Source organism: Scyliorhinus torazame, chromosome 14 (genome assembly GCF_047496885.1).
Source record: "Scyliorhinus torazame isolate Kashiwa2021f chromosome 14, sScyTor2.1, whole genome shotgun sequence".
In the NCBI taxonomy this organism is placed as follows: Eukaryota; Metazoa; Chordata; class Chondrichthyes; order Carcharhiniformes; family Scyliorhinidae; genus Scyliorhinus; species Scyliorhinus torazame.
This window is the reverse complement of record NC_092720.1, coordinates 38377998-38393337: the sequence shown is the minus strand read 5'-3', so window position 1 is coordinate 38393337 and position 15340 is coordinate 38377998. Positions and strand designations below refer to the sequence as shown.

At 42.3% G+C, this 15340-nt stretch overlaps 1 protein-coding gene and 1 long non-coding RNA gene across 6 annotated transcripts in view; one reads left to right on the top strand and one right to left on the bottom strand.

Moving 5' to 3' along the window:
* Positions 1-15340, bottom strand: part of LOC140389660 (uncharacterized) — a 73211-nt gene that overhangs the window by 22362 nt on the left and 35509 nt on the right. The gene's annotated exons all lie outside the window — the stretch shown is intronic.
* LOC140389654 (arf-GAP domain and FG repeat-containing protein 1-like) overlaps positions 1-15340 on the top strand; it is a 109839-nt gene that overhangs the window by 84209 nt on the left and 10290 nt on the right. For all 4 annotated transcript variants that reach the window (XM_072473983.1, XM_072473982.1, XM_072473981.1 and 1 more), the window contains 3 exons: positions 595-757; positions 9862-9938; positions 14800-14883. In XM_072473983.1, coding sequence (XP_072330084.1) covers positions 595-757; positions 9862-9938; positions 14800-14883 — 324 coding nt within the window. The remainder of the gene's footprint in view (positions 1-594; positions 758-9861; positions 9939-14799; positions 14884-15340) is intronic.

Genomic DNA, 15340 nt, shown 5'->3' with positions numbered 1-15340 from the left:
TCACATTTACTTTCTGGAAACAGCAGTAGTGATGCCTCCTATCCAACTGAAATCAGCAGAAATATTCGGGACCTTCCTGATTTGCATACCTCATTAATACACCATCAGTGTATACATTCTCTGAGTCTTTTTCTTTGAAACCCATCATAAAAGTTGTTTCGGTTTGTTTTTAATTCAAATGTAGTTTCTTCCGTTTAAGTGAGATTTAGTAACAGCTCTGGGTGAAATCAGTTAAACCTTCACTGATACTGTAATTTTTTCATGAAAAATATTCGAAAGGAATTATGTTGAAAGCGAGGAGTCAATGATTAAAGAGGAAATATTTGGCTAATTAGTATCTCTTGTCATGAGAGATGAATGATATTTAGTGGGATGCCGATTGACCCATATTAGCTTTTTCTAGGTGTGAAGTGATCAGGCTCACAATTCGGTCAAATAAAAAAATCTTTCAACTATTTGTCATTTTATTAAATGCCTTAATTATTTTAATATCAATATTTTCACAAGTTAGTATCTTGAGCTTGAAAAGTATTTTTTTTACAGGTTCCATAAACATCATATTTTTGAATTCTTTATTTTTCCTCCTATCTTTAGGTGCAAGCAGTCAACTGACTAATTTCAGCTCGGCGACTGTTGGACCTTCTGTGATGACTTCCAATCAGTCAAGCCCTCCGGCAAACATGTATGCAGCCCTAGCAGAATTAGATAATGTCTTTAGCTCTCCAACAGACACTAGTAATGTAACTAGCAGAGGCAGGTAAAGTGCAGAGCCTGCATGGCACTTTAGAACATAGACTTTCTAAACTCAAAACAGAAATGCAGCAAAATTTGTCTTTTTTTCATTCGCTCGGGGGATGTGGGCGTCGTTGGCTGGGCCAGCATTTAATGCCCATCCCTAATTGCCCTTGAACTGAGTGGCTTATTAGGCCATTTCCGAAGAGTCAACCACATTATTGTGGATCTGGAGTTACATGTAGGCTAGACCAGGTAAGGACAGCAGATTTCCTTCCCGAAAGGACATCATTTAACCAGGTGGGTTTTTGCGGCAATCGCCTATGGTTCCATTGTCATCGTTAGACTTTTAATTTCAGATTTTTACAGAATTCAAATTTCACCATCTGCCAGGGTAGGGTTCAAACCCGGGTTCCCAGAGCATTACCCGGGGTCTCTGGATTACTAGCCCAGTGACAATACCACTACTCTTGGAGATGTGATTAAAGCAGCCACTCGATGAAGAAAGCTTTACCCAGTGACTTATCCTTCAAGTCCGGACTGTCAGATTTCAGTAAAATTCAACAGATTCGCTGGTTAAGATTTTATTTCTCTCATTGCAGCATTGTGCAGTCCGATTTTAGCGCTTGAGCTGGTAGGTTTGGGGATAACTTTAAAAGGCTGTTTTAATAACTAGTAAATTTATGGACTGTGATAGAAATATTTGAGATTCGCCTAAATTGTCACGTTATGGATTAGCCTATAGATGTATAAAAGTTTGTGACATATTGTCTTTTTATTTTAATACATCATTGTGCTTTAGTATATACAAATAGGGTCCTTCTCATTCCTTGAAAGAAGTTCCACCTCTGTATAAAAATAGGCTATGACTATCAACTGAATGGGGACGAGGGAACAGAAGTAGGTCAGATTGCTACGGCTATCCTTTTACAGAACTTTATGCCACTTGCACTCATCTTGATCAAATAATCTCCCTCACACTGTGTGTTAGGCTTTATTTTGAGCCATGAGCCATATGGGGCAGCATTCTCCTTGACATCGGTGGACAAACATATTGCATTTGACATTATCAGTGTTAAATGGTGCAGTTTTCTTTGATGTCAGGAGAGATGGTGAGGTGACGCTGCTTATTACTGGAAACTACACTTCGTTTATCTCCCAACTCGCCAAGCCAAAGAGGTGTGCACTTAACTGGAAATTCTTCTGTGTTGTTATGCCACATCTTGTCCTCCAACTCCATGATATTCTACAACTTTAAAACCATTGGAACACCAGAAAGATATAAAAGCTATGGTGTGAAGTTTTGAAACAATTTGGTCTGTTGCTGTTTTCTTTTGGCTTTTATTCCATTACAACTGCCCTAAAATGCTTAATTTTTCCCTGGATGTCTAGCCACCTGATCTGATCCCTTTTTGGCCCAGCAAACAGATAAGCATGTGGGGTTACAATCATGTTTATGTGCATGAAATCTTCAGTTCTACCTGAAAGCAAGTCCAACCTACTTGCAAGGAGCCATGTTCTGAGTCCACCCCAGGAGTCAGAGTTGCTGTGGCAACATGCATGCTGCAGTCTCAAGCAATGAGAAGTAATGGCAGAGGCTCCAGTTTTCTTCCTATCTGGCTGACCAGGAATCTCCTGCTCTTGCCACCTGCCGTTGATACATGTCGGACAGATTTATAAGTTGATACTCAAGCTATTTGGACAGGTTATGAGAACACCGTCCTTGGCCATCAGGTGCTGGAGTGAAACTTGAACCTGGAGCCTCTGGCTCGGAGACGGGGATGCTTCCCACTGCACCACAAAGCCTGACATACATGAATTAAACTCATTTGTTCTTATATCAGTAAATTGAAAACTAGGCCAGTCCTAGCACAGGCTGTTTGAGGGTATTTTAAATGAAGCAGCATAAACTATAGCAGACCCTTTCGCTGAACAGAGAAAATCTCAATTTTCAGAATTTTCTCATGACTCCAAAATTGGTATTTTGTTAATGAAAATCATTACAATGTGGCTATGGAACCTTTCCATCTTTTGGTATTCTGTAGTCACTTGCCTTTTACAATAACAAAATGTGAAAAATGAACAAAATCTGGGTCAGTGCTGTTTCTGTTTTGAAGTTAGTAACATTCTGATGGGGGAGAGAACTATATTGAGTATAACTGTACTCAAGAGAGTACAGATTTTAAGTTAATTTGGTCAAATGTTTATGGAACGCTAAATCACATGGGTAACTACTTTTTCCACAGATGTGTGTAATGTTGTTGTGCTGTTTGCAATGATAGACTTATTTGGCTTGATAAATTGTTTTATTTTCATTTGATAAGACTCCACACATCATTCAGGTAAGGAAAGAAACACAACCAAAAAAAATCAGATGGCTGCCTGTCCCCTCCAGAGAACTCAGTTTCAGAACTACATGATCTTCACTTGCTGCATCAGTAAAACCTCCAACCTCTTCCCCCCTTTGCTGCGTCGTCTCCCACTGCTGTTATCAGTTATGTCAAGGGGTGAACTTCCCTATATGAGTGAAGTAAGCAGCACAGCCATTTTGTTTGACAGAAATCCTCCTTGCTATTTTGTTTGCATTATTTTGCATATGCTCCCATAGTTGTAAGCTGTTTACTATTTTAAAATACCGTAAAGGGTTCACTATGTCATTCCAGTGGCAGATATACAATTGAAACTTTCAAAAATTTGAACATAATTAATATAAAATGGAAGGCCTTTGTAGCCATAAGAAAATCAGAGAGGTAAACCCACTGAATATCTGCATTGCAAAGACGTTTGCATTACTGGACAAGACTGTTGAGAAAAGGAGTTGAATCTGAATAAAGGAAACTATGATGATATGAGGCGCGAGTTGGCTATAATGGATTGTGGATCGCTACTTAAATGGATGATGGTGGATAGACTATGGCAAACATTCAAAGAATGTGAAGCATGGTGAACTGCAAAAATTGTTCATTCTTGTCTGGTGTAAAAATAAAACTGGAAAGTTGGCCAAACCATGGCTTACGAGAGAAATTAGAGATAGTATTAGATCCAAGTAAGAGGCATATAAATTGGCCAGAAAAAAACAGCAGGCCTAAGGATTGGGAGCAGTTTCGGACTCAGTGTAGGAGGACTAAGGAATTGATTAAGGAGAAAATGGAGTACGAGAATAAGCTTGCAGGGAACATAAAAACTGACTCTGGATCTGTGTCCAGTCATGCGCTATCTACATCCCCAAGTAGCGGAGTTTGTTTTGGGCTAGTTTGAATGATAGTCCCTCCAGCTCAGTTCCTTCCCCGTTCAGGTTCACCGGGAATGCCTCACTCTTGCCCAGGTTGAGTTTATAGTCCGAGAAGGCTCCGAACTCTTCCAGAAGTTGCATGATTGCTTTCAGGCCTTTCTGTGGGTCCGAGACATAGAGGAACAGGTCATCCACATAAAAGTGAAACTGTGCTTCCGGCCCCATCTTTGGATGCTCTTCCAACTTTTTGCGTCTCACAGGGCGATTTGCCAAGGGTTCAATTCCCAGGGCGAACTGGAGCGGGGATAGTGGGCATTCCTGCCTTGTGCCTCTGTGCAACTGGAAGTACTCAGAGCTGGAGGTGTTGGTCCGAACGCTCACCTTGGGGGCGTTGTACAGGAATTTCACCCATGAGGTCAATCCCACCCTGTCCCTAGCCCAAATCGCTCCAATACCTTGAGGAGGTGCTTCCCCATGACTCTGTCGAAGGCCTTTTCTGCATCCAGGGAAACGATTACCTCTTGTTTTCTCTCCCCAGATGAGGTCATTATTACATTTAACGACCACCTGATGTTTGCAGTTAGCTGTCTACCCTTGACAAGCCCGGCTGGTCCTCTGCTACTACCTCCGGTACACAGTTCACTAGTCTCTTGGCCAGGACTTTCACGAGTATCTTCACGTTTACGTTGAGTGACGAAATGGGTCTGTATGATCCGCATTCCGCCGGGTCGTTGTCTTTTTTTGTGTATCAGTGATATCATGGCCTGTATTAGCATTGGAGTCAGGCCACTTGCTAACAAGTCTGCAAACATGACCTGTAGGTGTGGGGCCTGGGCTGATGCAAATTTCTTTTAGAGCTTACCTGTCTGGTCCCGGCGCCTTCCCCACCTGCATAAAGCTGATGGTCTCCATGATCTATCCCCGTCCTATTGGTGCTTCCAGTTCCCCCCGCCTGTCATTCCCCACAACTGGCACGTCCAGTCCATCGAGGAACCGTTTAATCTCCGTGTCCTCGTCAGGGGGTTCGGAGGTGTACAGTCCTCGGTAAAAGGTCTCAAATGCTAGGTTGACCTCTTTTGGTTCAGCTACCAGTCTGCCTCTGCTATTCTTCACCTGAGCTATCTCTCTTGTGGCTTCCTGCTTTCTCAGCTGGGGAGCCAGCCTTTTCTCCGTGTTCACAGAAGGTTATCCTTGTCTGGTGGAGTTGGTGCACTGCTTTCCTGGTGGATAGCAAGTTAAGTCCATTTGTAGCTTTTCCCTCTCCGCCTGAAGCTCTACGGTCGGGGCCTCGGAGTACTTTCTGTCGACCTCCAGAATAGAGTCGATCAGTTGTTGCCTGGCTGCCCTCTCTTCCCTGGCTATAATCTCTCGCCTAATCACTGCCTTCAGTGCCTCCCAAAACGTGGAAGGTGAGACTTTCCCATTCCGGTTATTAGTAATGTACTCACCTATGGGTACAAGGCTTTTGTGTGAGACGAGACCTGGAGTACTGTGTGTGATTTGGCCTTCATATTTAAAGAAGGATATGCTTGCTTTTGGAGGCAGTACAGTGAAAGTTCATCACCGGAACCAATTGAGTGAGGTTTGTCTCCTGATGAGAGATAAGCTTGGAAGAAAGCTCACGTTGGAACATAGAGGTTTCCGAAGGGGCTTACCAGGGCAAACACCAAGATGTGTTTTTCTCTGGCTGGGAAATCTAGAACAGGGGGGCACACTCTCTGGATAAGGGACCAATCACAGGACTGAGAAGAGCAGAAAATTCTTCACTCAAAGTATTCATTGGAATTGTCTACCCCAAAGGGCTGTGGATGCTCCATCATTGAGTATATTTAAGGCTGAAATTGACAGACTTATGGTGTGTCAGGGATTCAAAGGATATGGGGGTTGGGCAGGAAAGTGGAGTTGAGGCAGAAAATCAGCCATGTCATTTTGAATGACAGAGCAGGCTCAAAGTACCAGCTGGTCTGCTTCTGCTCCAATTCCTTCTACATCTCAAAACGATGATGGTTGCATCATGGTGGTCAGCTCTTGTGTTCAGCATCATCCGGTGATGCCTCAGAAATCCCACTCTGGCTTGGCAGTCTCTGCTGCATTTTCTGCAGATGAAGATAATGAACTGAGAAGATGCAGGACCTTCTGGTTTCTCTGGGCCGTCTTCTCAACCAGCTGAACTTTTCATTTCTGCTCACCTCTTCCAAGGCCCTTCCAAGTAGTCAGCCTTCGGAAGTCATGGCCATCAGTGGCTCTCTTCCAATTGTCCAAGTGTCCACTGTCTGCATATCTAGCTTGCAGGTGTTCTTATATTGAAGATAAAAGCCACCCAGGGAGATGTGAGCCTATGGCCAGTTCATCATACAGAAAGAAGGTCTTTAGGTATATGGCCATCATCCATCTGATGAATGTGGCAAAGACTTAGCAATGAGTTCATGCTGATAGATTTCTCATACTCCAGGGCTTCTGAATTGGTGAGCTTGCCCTGCCAAGAGACGCAGAGGATATGTCTGAGACAGCAAAGGTGGAATTTGTTCAGCCTTTTCTCCTGCGTAACATATGTTGTCCAGGTCTCACCATTGTAGAAAATGTGCTGAGGACATAAGATTAGTAGACTCTCAACTTTGTGTTCTCAGTCAGGTTGCTGTTGTACCACCTGTTCTTACTGAGCTATTCCTTACGCTCTTAAGCAGCAGAAAGGAATGAAGATGACAAAATTTGTGTTTTCCTCGACTATTTAGGCAGTGCCACATGAAGAGATGAGTTGCATTCATTTTCACTTTTCTGTAACCTTGAGTTCAGCTCCAACCTGGGCATTTGTTACCCAGATAAATATAATTGACAGCTTGCTCTGGATGTGACTGTAATCTTTTTAGTATTTCTACTTCTTACATTGGATTGGATTTGATTTGATTTATTGTCACGTGTATCGAGGTACAGTGAAAAGCGTTGTACTGCGTACAGTTCAGACATCTCGTTCCATACATGAAAAGCAGGACATATAAATACACAATGTAAATACATAGACACAGACATCAGTTGAAGCATAACGAGTGTAGTGCTACTCAGTAGAAAAGATGTGTGGAGAGATCATCACCTTGCTCTACACATTAAAGCCACAATTCCGTTTTTCACCTGGAAGCATTGTTCTGTAAAGTTTTAACAGCCTTGGTCCAAGCATGGACAAAAGAGCTGACCTCGAGGTGAGGTAAGAGTGACTGCCATTGACATCAAGGTAGCATTTGACCAATTGTGGCATCAAGGATCCCTAGCAAAACTGAAATCAATAGGAATCGGAAAATACTCTGCCTGGAGTCATACTTAACACAGGAACATGATTGTATTAAGTCAATCATTTCAGTTCCAAGACAGCACTGCAGGAGTTCCTCAGGGTAGGCCCAACCATCTTCAGCTGCTTCATCAATGACCTATCCTCCATCATAAGGTCAGAATTGAGAATGTTCGCTGATAATTGCACAATATTCAGTTCTATTCATGATTCATACACTGAAGCAGTCCATGTCCACATGCAGCAAGACATTCACACCACAAAAATGCCAGGCACCAACCATCTCCAACACAGGAGGATCGTACAATCTCCACTTGATATTCAATGGTATTACCATTCTTGAATGACCACCATCAACCCCCACTAACCCTAATCCTAGGGATTATCATTGGCCAGAAACTGAACTAGACTAGCCACATAAATACTGTGGCTACATCTCCTGATTTCCCAAAGCCTGTCCACCATCTACAAAGCACAAGTCAGTAGTGTAATGGAATACTCTTCGCTTGCCTGGATGAGTGCAGTTCCAACTACACTGAAGGAATTCAACACTATCCAGGAAAAATACATCCCATCCACCACCTTAAACATTTACTCCCTTTACCACTGATGCACAATGGCAGCAGTGTGTACCATCTTCAAGATGCACTAGAGCAAGTCACCAAGACTCCTTAGACAGCACCTTTAAAACCCACAACTGAGGCGGCACGGTGGCGCAACGGTTAGCACTGCTGCCTCACGGCGCCAAGCACCCAGGTTCGATCCCGGCCCAATCACTGTCCATGTGGAGTTTGCACATTCTCCCCGTATCTGCGTGGGTCTCACCCCCACAATCCAAAGATGTGCTGGGTAGGTGTATTGGCCACGCTAAATTGCCCCTTAATTGGAAAAGAAATTGGGTACTCTAAATTAATAAAAAACACGACTGCTACCATCGAGAAGGACATGGGACCAGCACCAACTGCAAGTTCTCTTCCGAGCCCCTCGCCATCCTGACAAGGAACTAGATTGCTGTTCCTTCCCTGATGCTGGAACTCCATTCATAACAGCATATGTTTGCACCAATACCACATGGACTGACAGGGCTCAAGAGGGCGATTCACCATCACATTCTCAAGGGCAATTAGGATGGGTAACAAATGTTGGCCCAGCCAGTGACACTCCCATCCCATGAACAAATAAATTTGAAAAAATAAGCTTGAGTATTATTTATTTCTAGGTCTGTTTTGGCCTAGAGCAGCATTTTACAAGACTGGAAATGGCCCCACATGGATCATTTCAAAATTAAACGGAATTAAGGACCGTAATAAGAAATTAATTAAAACCCTTTCCTACGTTAAGATGGTTTGTAATATCTGCTCCGTTAGGATCAGATGTATGCAAGTCAAATTATGTTTCTATTTTTAGCATCCTGTATAATGGTGGATATATGGAGATCAATTAAACTCAGCTTATAGGCATCTTTACCATCCAACCCAACTGTCTCACCTGCCTAGAAATTCTCAGTCTGGCGAGACTGTGCTTGACATGTTCCATCAGTCCAAAGCTGATGCCACTTGGAGGACATGGTGAAGTATTTCTGAATAGCACAAAACTTAGAATCCATAGAATCCCTATAGTGCAGAAGGAGGCCATTCGGCCAATCCAGTCTGCACCAACCCTCTGAAAGAGCATCTTACCTAGGCCCACTCCCCCACCCCGTTACAGCACAGAAACAGGCCATTTGACCCAATTTGCAATGACGATGTTTATGCTCCATATGTGCTTCCTCCCACTCCTCCACCTCATGCTGTTAACAAATGTTTTGCTCATCCTCATACTTTTTGAGTGAAAGTTAGGTTTAACATACTTGCCAGATCTTACATGAGTTTTCTCCATGGCCCGTAATATCTTGTGTTTTCAAGAACACTGTTCTGTATAAACAGAGCCAGTCTCTGCTCTGAAATGTTTACATTTTAAGTTGTTTAAATCATATCCTTTTTACTGTCTATTGAGCACACTAAAATATTACATGTTTAATAGTTCTATCTATTCCAGTGTTACAGGCAGGGGTTTTCTCTCCTTCCCAAAGATCATAAGGGACTAAGTCATCACAGCTCTTCACAAAACCGAATGTACCGCCTCTGGTCGAAAAGAACTGGAGATGACACAGCAAAGGGGCAGTCTTTATAGACACAGTAAGTGAAGATCACACAGATCGGACCTGAAACCTCTTAAAGGAACAGGTATACCTGATTTTTCCCAGTTATGTATCTCACTTCACCTGTGGTGTATGGAGTCTAAACTTCTTTCAAATAATATTTCTTCTACACCTAAAGGTGACCAATCCATTTTCAGTGGAGATTGATTACAACCTCAGATGGTGATTGAGTGCTCCCACTTGATCGGCTCCTAATGTTCAACCTCGGACTTGCATGTGACTTACTCCTGTATTGTCCTGCTGCCCCAAACGCTCAGTCGAATAATTTCAACTCCAGATACTTTTAATCCCAGTCACATGGTACAAAGAAAATGTCAAAAGGTTTTAGCGGAAAATGGCAATTTTGGCGGGACTTGGTTCTCGCCTTACCGTTCTGTATTATATGGACACTGTTATAAAGATTGTTTTCTCCTGCAGTGTGTTTGGGACAGTACAAAGTGCTACAAAAGCACAGACTCACCCTGGGGTCAGCAATACACCTGCGGCATTTGGAGGTAAGCCACCCATTTTTGCTGGGGCAAATTTTGTTTTTGCCGAACATGTCAATTTCTTTTTGAGACCAACACTGGATCTTTCTGTGTTTGCGTGGGTTTCACCCCCACAACCCAAAGATGTGCAGTCTAGGTGTATTGGCCATGCTAAATTGCCCCTTAATTGGTAAAATCAAAATGGGTACTCTAAATTTTTTTAAAATACACTGGATCTTTCTAAATTTTGGATTTGAGAAATGAAAGGATGTAATAAGCTGTAGCTCTGAAAAGTTGTGTCACTGAATTAGTTTTTGTTTGTTCCCAGATGATGAATTCTTGATGTTTAATTAATTCTTGATGCCAGAGAAACATTATGCAGGGCACAACCCTGTATAATGAAGAGAGAAAAAGAAGATAGTGTGTCTCCCTTTCATTCCTTGAATATAGGAATAGAGATGTTTTACTGCAATTGTATAGGACATTAATGAGGCCACACCTGGAGTATTGTGTGCAGTTTTGGTGTCCTTATATGAGGAAGGATGTTCTGCTATGGAGGGAATGTAGCGAAGGTTTACCAGGCTGATTCCTGGAATGGCAGGACTGTCCTATGAGGAGAGATTAAGTTGTTTAGGATCATATTCATTGGAGTTTAGAAGAGTCAGAGGGGATCTCATAGAAAATTCTAACAGGATTAGACAGGGTAGATTAGGAAATAATGTTCACTATGGTGGGGGAATCCAGAACTTGGGGTCATAGTTTGAGGATAAGGGATAAACCTTTTAGGATTGAGGTGAGGAGAAAGTTCTTCACCCAGAGTGGTCATTCTGTGGAATCTTTGAAAGAAAGTAGTTAAGGTCAAAACATGTAATTTTAAGAAGGAAATAGATATAGCTCTTGGGACTAAAGGGATCTAGGAATATTGGGGGGGGGGGGGGGGGGGGGGAAGGCGAATCAGGGTATTGAACTTGATGATCAGCCACGATCTTAATGAATGGAGGAGCAGGCTCGAAGGGTCGAATCACCTCCTCCTTCTATTTCCTAAGTTTCTATTCACCCCTTTAAGTGCCTTTTTGCCATAACTACCAGTGATCAGAAAGAGGTTTCATACTGTGAATAATACCAAATAAGAAATACACTCAAAAGATACTTTATTAACATATCACATTTTTCTGTCCTCTCTGCATTACCACCTCCGCTTCCTAATCATGGCTTTTTGTAAGATATTATGGTTTGAATATAAGACACACAATTAACTGGAACTGTACCGCATTGACTTTCTCCTGATAACAAGAGCTTGAGTCCATCAATTTGAAATCAATATTCCTTAAATATATGCATAAAATGGGAAAATAAAGACTATGTTTGCATTTTGAATAGGAAAGAAATAATTCTCCATTAGTAAAAATGTGAATGGTTTGTGTTTTAAAATACTGGTTTGATCTCAGAAGGAATATTGTGTCCAATTCTGGTACCTCACTTTTGTAAAGATATGAAGGCTCGAGAGGGTGCAGAAAATATTTCTGAGAATGGTTTCATGGATGAGGGACTGCAGTTACGCAGATTGGAGAAGCTGGGCATGTTCTCCTTAAGAGTATAGAAGATTAGGAGGAGATTTGATAGAGGTGCTCCAAATCGTGGAAGGGTCTAGACAGTAGACCAGAATCCGAGAACAAAAGTGAATGACAAAAGAATCAATGGCGACATAAATAAAAACTTCTTTACGCAGAAAATGCACTGCCTGAAAGGATGTTGGGAGCATACTGAATCATGGCTTTTAGAAGGGAATTGGATAAGCACCTGAAAGGAAAAGAAATGCAGGGCAATAGAGATATGGCTAGCTAAATTGCTCTTGGAGACACTTGACACTGACTTGACGGGCTAAATGGCCTCCTGTGGTGTAACCATTCTATGAAATGCGCATGCATATCATATATGGTTGGGCCAATATTTGCTGGAGGATGTGAAAGGCACCGTATGGGCGGAATTTAACAGTACCTTCAGGAGTACATTGGAAGGTGGGTGGGGCAAAAAAATGAGAAGGCAAGCCGTGGGAGGTGGAATGCCCGTTGCCTCCCTGATGCTGAGGAATTCTCTCAACCGTGAAGATCATGAGGACGGTCGTCTTGCCCGGAGGATAATTTAAGGGCTTTGTCCCACCACCACTGGCATTCCACCAGCGGCAGTGCTGGGTCCCTGCGCCAGATAGGAAGATCACCCAGTAAAACTAGGGACCTCCCTGTGGGCCAGGCAGAGCCCTCCAACAGCATGGGCCTCCCCCGCAGAAGCAGTCCCACCCCACCCTAACCTCCCAACCCCCAGATTGGCCTCTATGATGCTGCTTTGGGCCGAGTGCAGTCCCAGCAGTGGCCACCCCTCCCAGTGGCGCTTCTAGGATTGATGAACTGCCAGGCCTCCGATTGGCCCGCAGCTGATATCCTTTAAGGCAGGATATTGTCCCTTAAGAGAATGGGAGCCCTGATGCTTGGCTGTTAATGACCACAGAATTGGGTCAAAGCCCTCCCAATGACCAGGCCGGGGGTTTCCCCGACTTTCTGGCCCATTGTTGGGCTACTGCCCCCCTGACAAAATTCATAAATCTCTAGTGACAATCAGTTCTATTCTCCATATAGCATGTACCAATTGTTGGGTGAGAGTAAACATGCATTTTGCCTCCCTTTGCTTTGTATCTAGCCTTTGCATTATGAGATGCCCACATTTGGAAACGAATCCAAAAATAACAGGCCTTCTCTGATTTTATTTTCACTTTTGAAAAAACTTGAACTTTCGATAGTGAAAATTTGATTCTTGTCTTTCATTTGAAAAATTCTTATTCCAGTAAGGAGAAAATGAGTGTATTAATGGAGGAATCCAAGATTGCAACCAAATCCAATTTCTGATGATTGTTATATTAAAGCCATAATATAGACATATATGGTAAGTAAACTGTTTAATGGAGAGAATACAGTTACACTTGACCATAGAATAGAATTCCTACACTGCAGAAGCAGGCCATTTGACCATCGAGTCAGTAACGACCCTCTACCTAGGCCCACTCCCCTGCCCTATCCCCATAACCCCACCTAACCTGCACATCTTTGGACTGCGGGAGGAAACCCATGCAGACACGGGGAGAACATGCAAATTTCACAGTCACCCAAGGCCAGAATTGAACCTGGGTCTCTGGCGCTGTGAGGCAGCAGTACGGCCGAGCAGCCCATTTTGCAATAACAAAACATAAAGCCTTGGATTCAGTAGGTAAAATGTACCATGGTTTTTTATATATATACTATTGAGTTATATAAACCAGAAAGATCCATGGTTCAGTCCCACCAAGATTCAATCCATGGATTTAGTAAGACGATCAGTCTTCAGTTGCTTTAGAATAACTGGCCAAGGGAAGGTAGATTGGCAAATGTTTATCATTCAGCCACAAAAACAGAAAGTTACATTTCTATCATCAGAAAATCAGTATGTTAAAATACATTTTAGAAGTTTAAAAAATTTTGCAGTCATTCAGAAGGGGCAGGGTGTCGTCAAGAGAGGCCAACTGCTTCTGCAAGCTTTGAACAACAGCACTCGCCCCCTGAAGAATTAATGGTACCAGAGTAAAGATCATTATCAACCCAACTGATAACTGGACAGACAGACAAGGATGCTGTCAAGGTTGTGAGATTCGGGGAGAGGCAGTGGGAATGAACAGATCTGCCAACACTCGAGCAGGTCAAGACAGAGTAATGGAATAGACAGCAAAATATATCTGAGAATTCGAATAAATTATTTCAAATTTGCAGAAAGCATCGGTAGGAATCAGTTGTGCACTGCCCCTAAATGCATCATGCAATCAAATATGAATAAAACATATGGATACATCATGGCCAAAATATGAAATTTAATTGAGAAATGGCACATACAAAATTTCAAGACTGAATCTATTCAAAATGATTGTGCTTGTGTTTATGGGTCAGGGTTTAGAGAATCCCAAAGTGTATCATGGAGTTCACCTGATCCACAACTTTTAATAGATTGTGGTATGGGGAGCACACGGCTCACTCTACAGGTATGGTACAGCAGAAATGGTCCAGTATTTTTAAAAACAAAACAATGTTTATTCTATGAACTCAAGTTAACCTTTTTAAAACAAACAGTGAATATCTTAGCAGCCATTAATTCAAAGATAACCCCCAAAGAATACAACACTAAGTAATCCGTAAGCTGTCCTTTTAACACCCAAAAGACTTAACAAACTTTTAAACGGGAGCATGTTAGGTTAAAGTTATTACTGCAAGCAGTTATTAGTTTTAAATCACCAAAGGATCCAGAGATAGTCTTTCATGGCAGAGAGAACAACAGTAGAGCTGCTTTTTCTCTCTTCAGCTGCAACACGCTGAAAAACTAAACCAAAAAGACAGACACACCCAAACTTTTCTCAAAGTGAAACTAAAAAGCAGAACCAGAGCTCAACTCCACCCACACTCTGACATCACTGCAGTAACATGAGCAGCTAACCATTTCTTAAAGTGACATTCTCACGACACTTGTGAGAAAATTGTAATCCTGTGATAGGCATCATGGATTTTTAGTAGATGGCACCCACCAGTTGCAGAATTCTTACTGTGGTCACCAAAATGAAAGCGCATTTATTTGGATTTTGTCTGCTCATTCATAGGGTTTTTCTACATTTAAAGTACATAAACGATCTGAATAATAATACATCACAATTTCATATCCGCTGTGGTCAGAGAATGTTACTGGCTTCATAGAAAGTATACTTATCAATTGTTGGTTGTAAAATAAGCAACTGTTCTTTGGACATTCTCATCTGACACTTCAAAAGATTCACTGATTTCTGTAATTTAATGGGCTTTTCCTTTTTGTGCCTTTTCAGCAGCAACTAATCCATTTGTAGCAGCTCCTATTTTGCCCGCAACTGCTGCCATGAACCCATTCCAGACTAATGGAAGAACTGCAGGTATGGATAATGAACCTTTGTGTGTGTGGGGGGGGGGGGGGGGGGGGGAGCAGGCTGAAGAGCACATTTGCATTCAGTGCATGATTTTGAGTTTGTGCATTAATGTGGAGTCAGAGGAACAATGACAAAAATATTGTCAGCGATTCATGATTTCCAAGTCATAAATCCCTGATGTGAACAAATTGCCGATTGATAATTGCAGCTGATAAGACCACTCCTGTCCTTTCACTGAAACATTTTTTCAAAGTTCAGGCACAGAATTTTGTTCATTCAGGTTTGTCTACGATAAATACTTCGCTATTTCATTGCTCCTGAATAGCATTACTGAGTTGGTTGTAATGGACTTGACATCTGGCACCATACTTGATAGAGCTGTCACCCCTCACATCTCCCCACACAGTACGAAGTCTTACAACACCAGGTTAAAGTCCAACAGGTTTGTTTCGATGTCACTAGC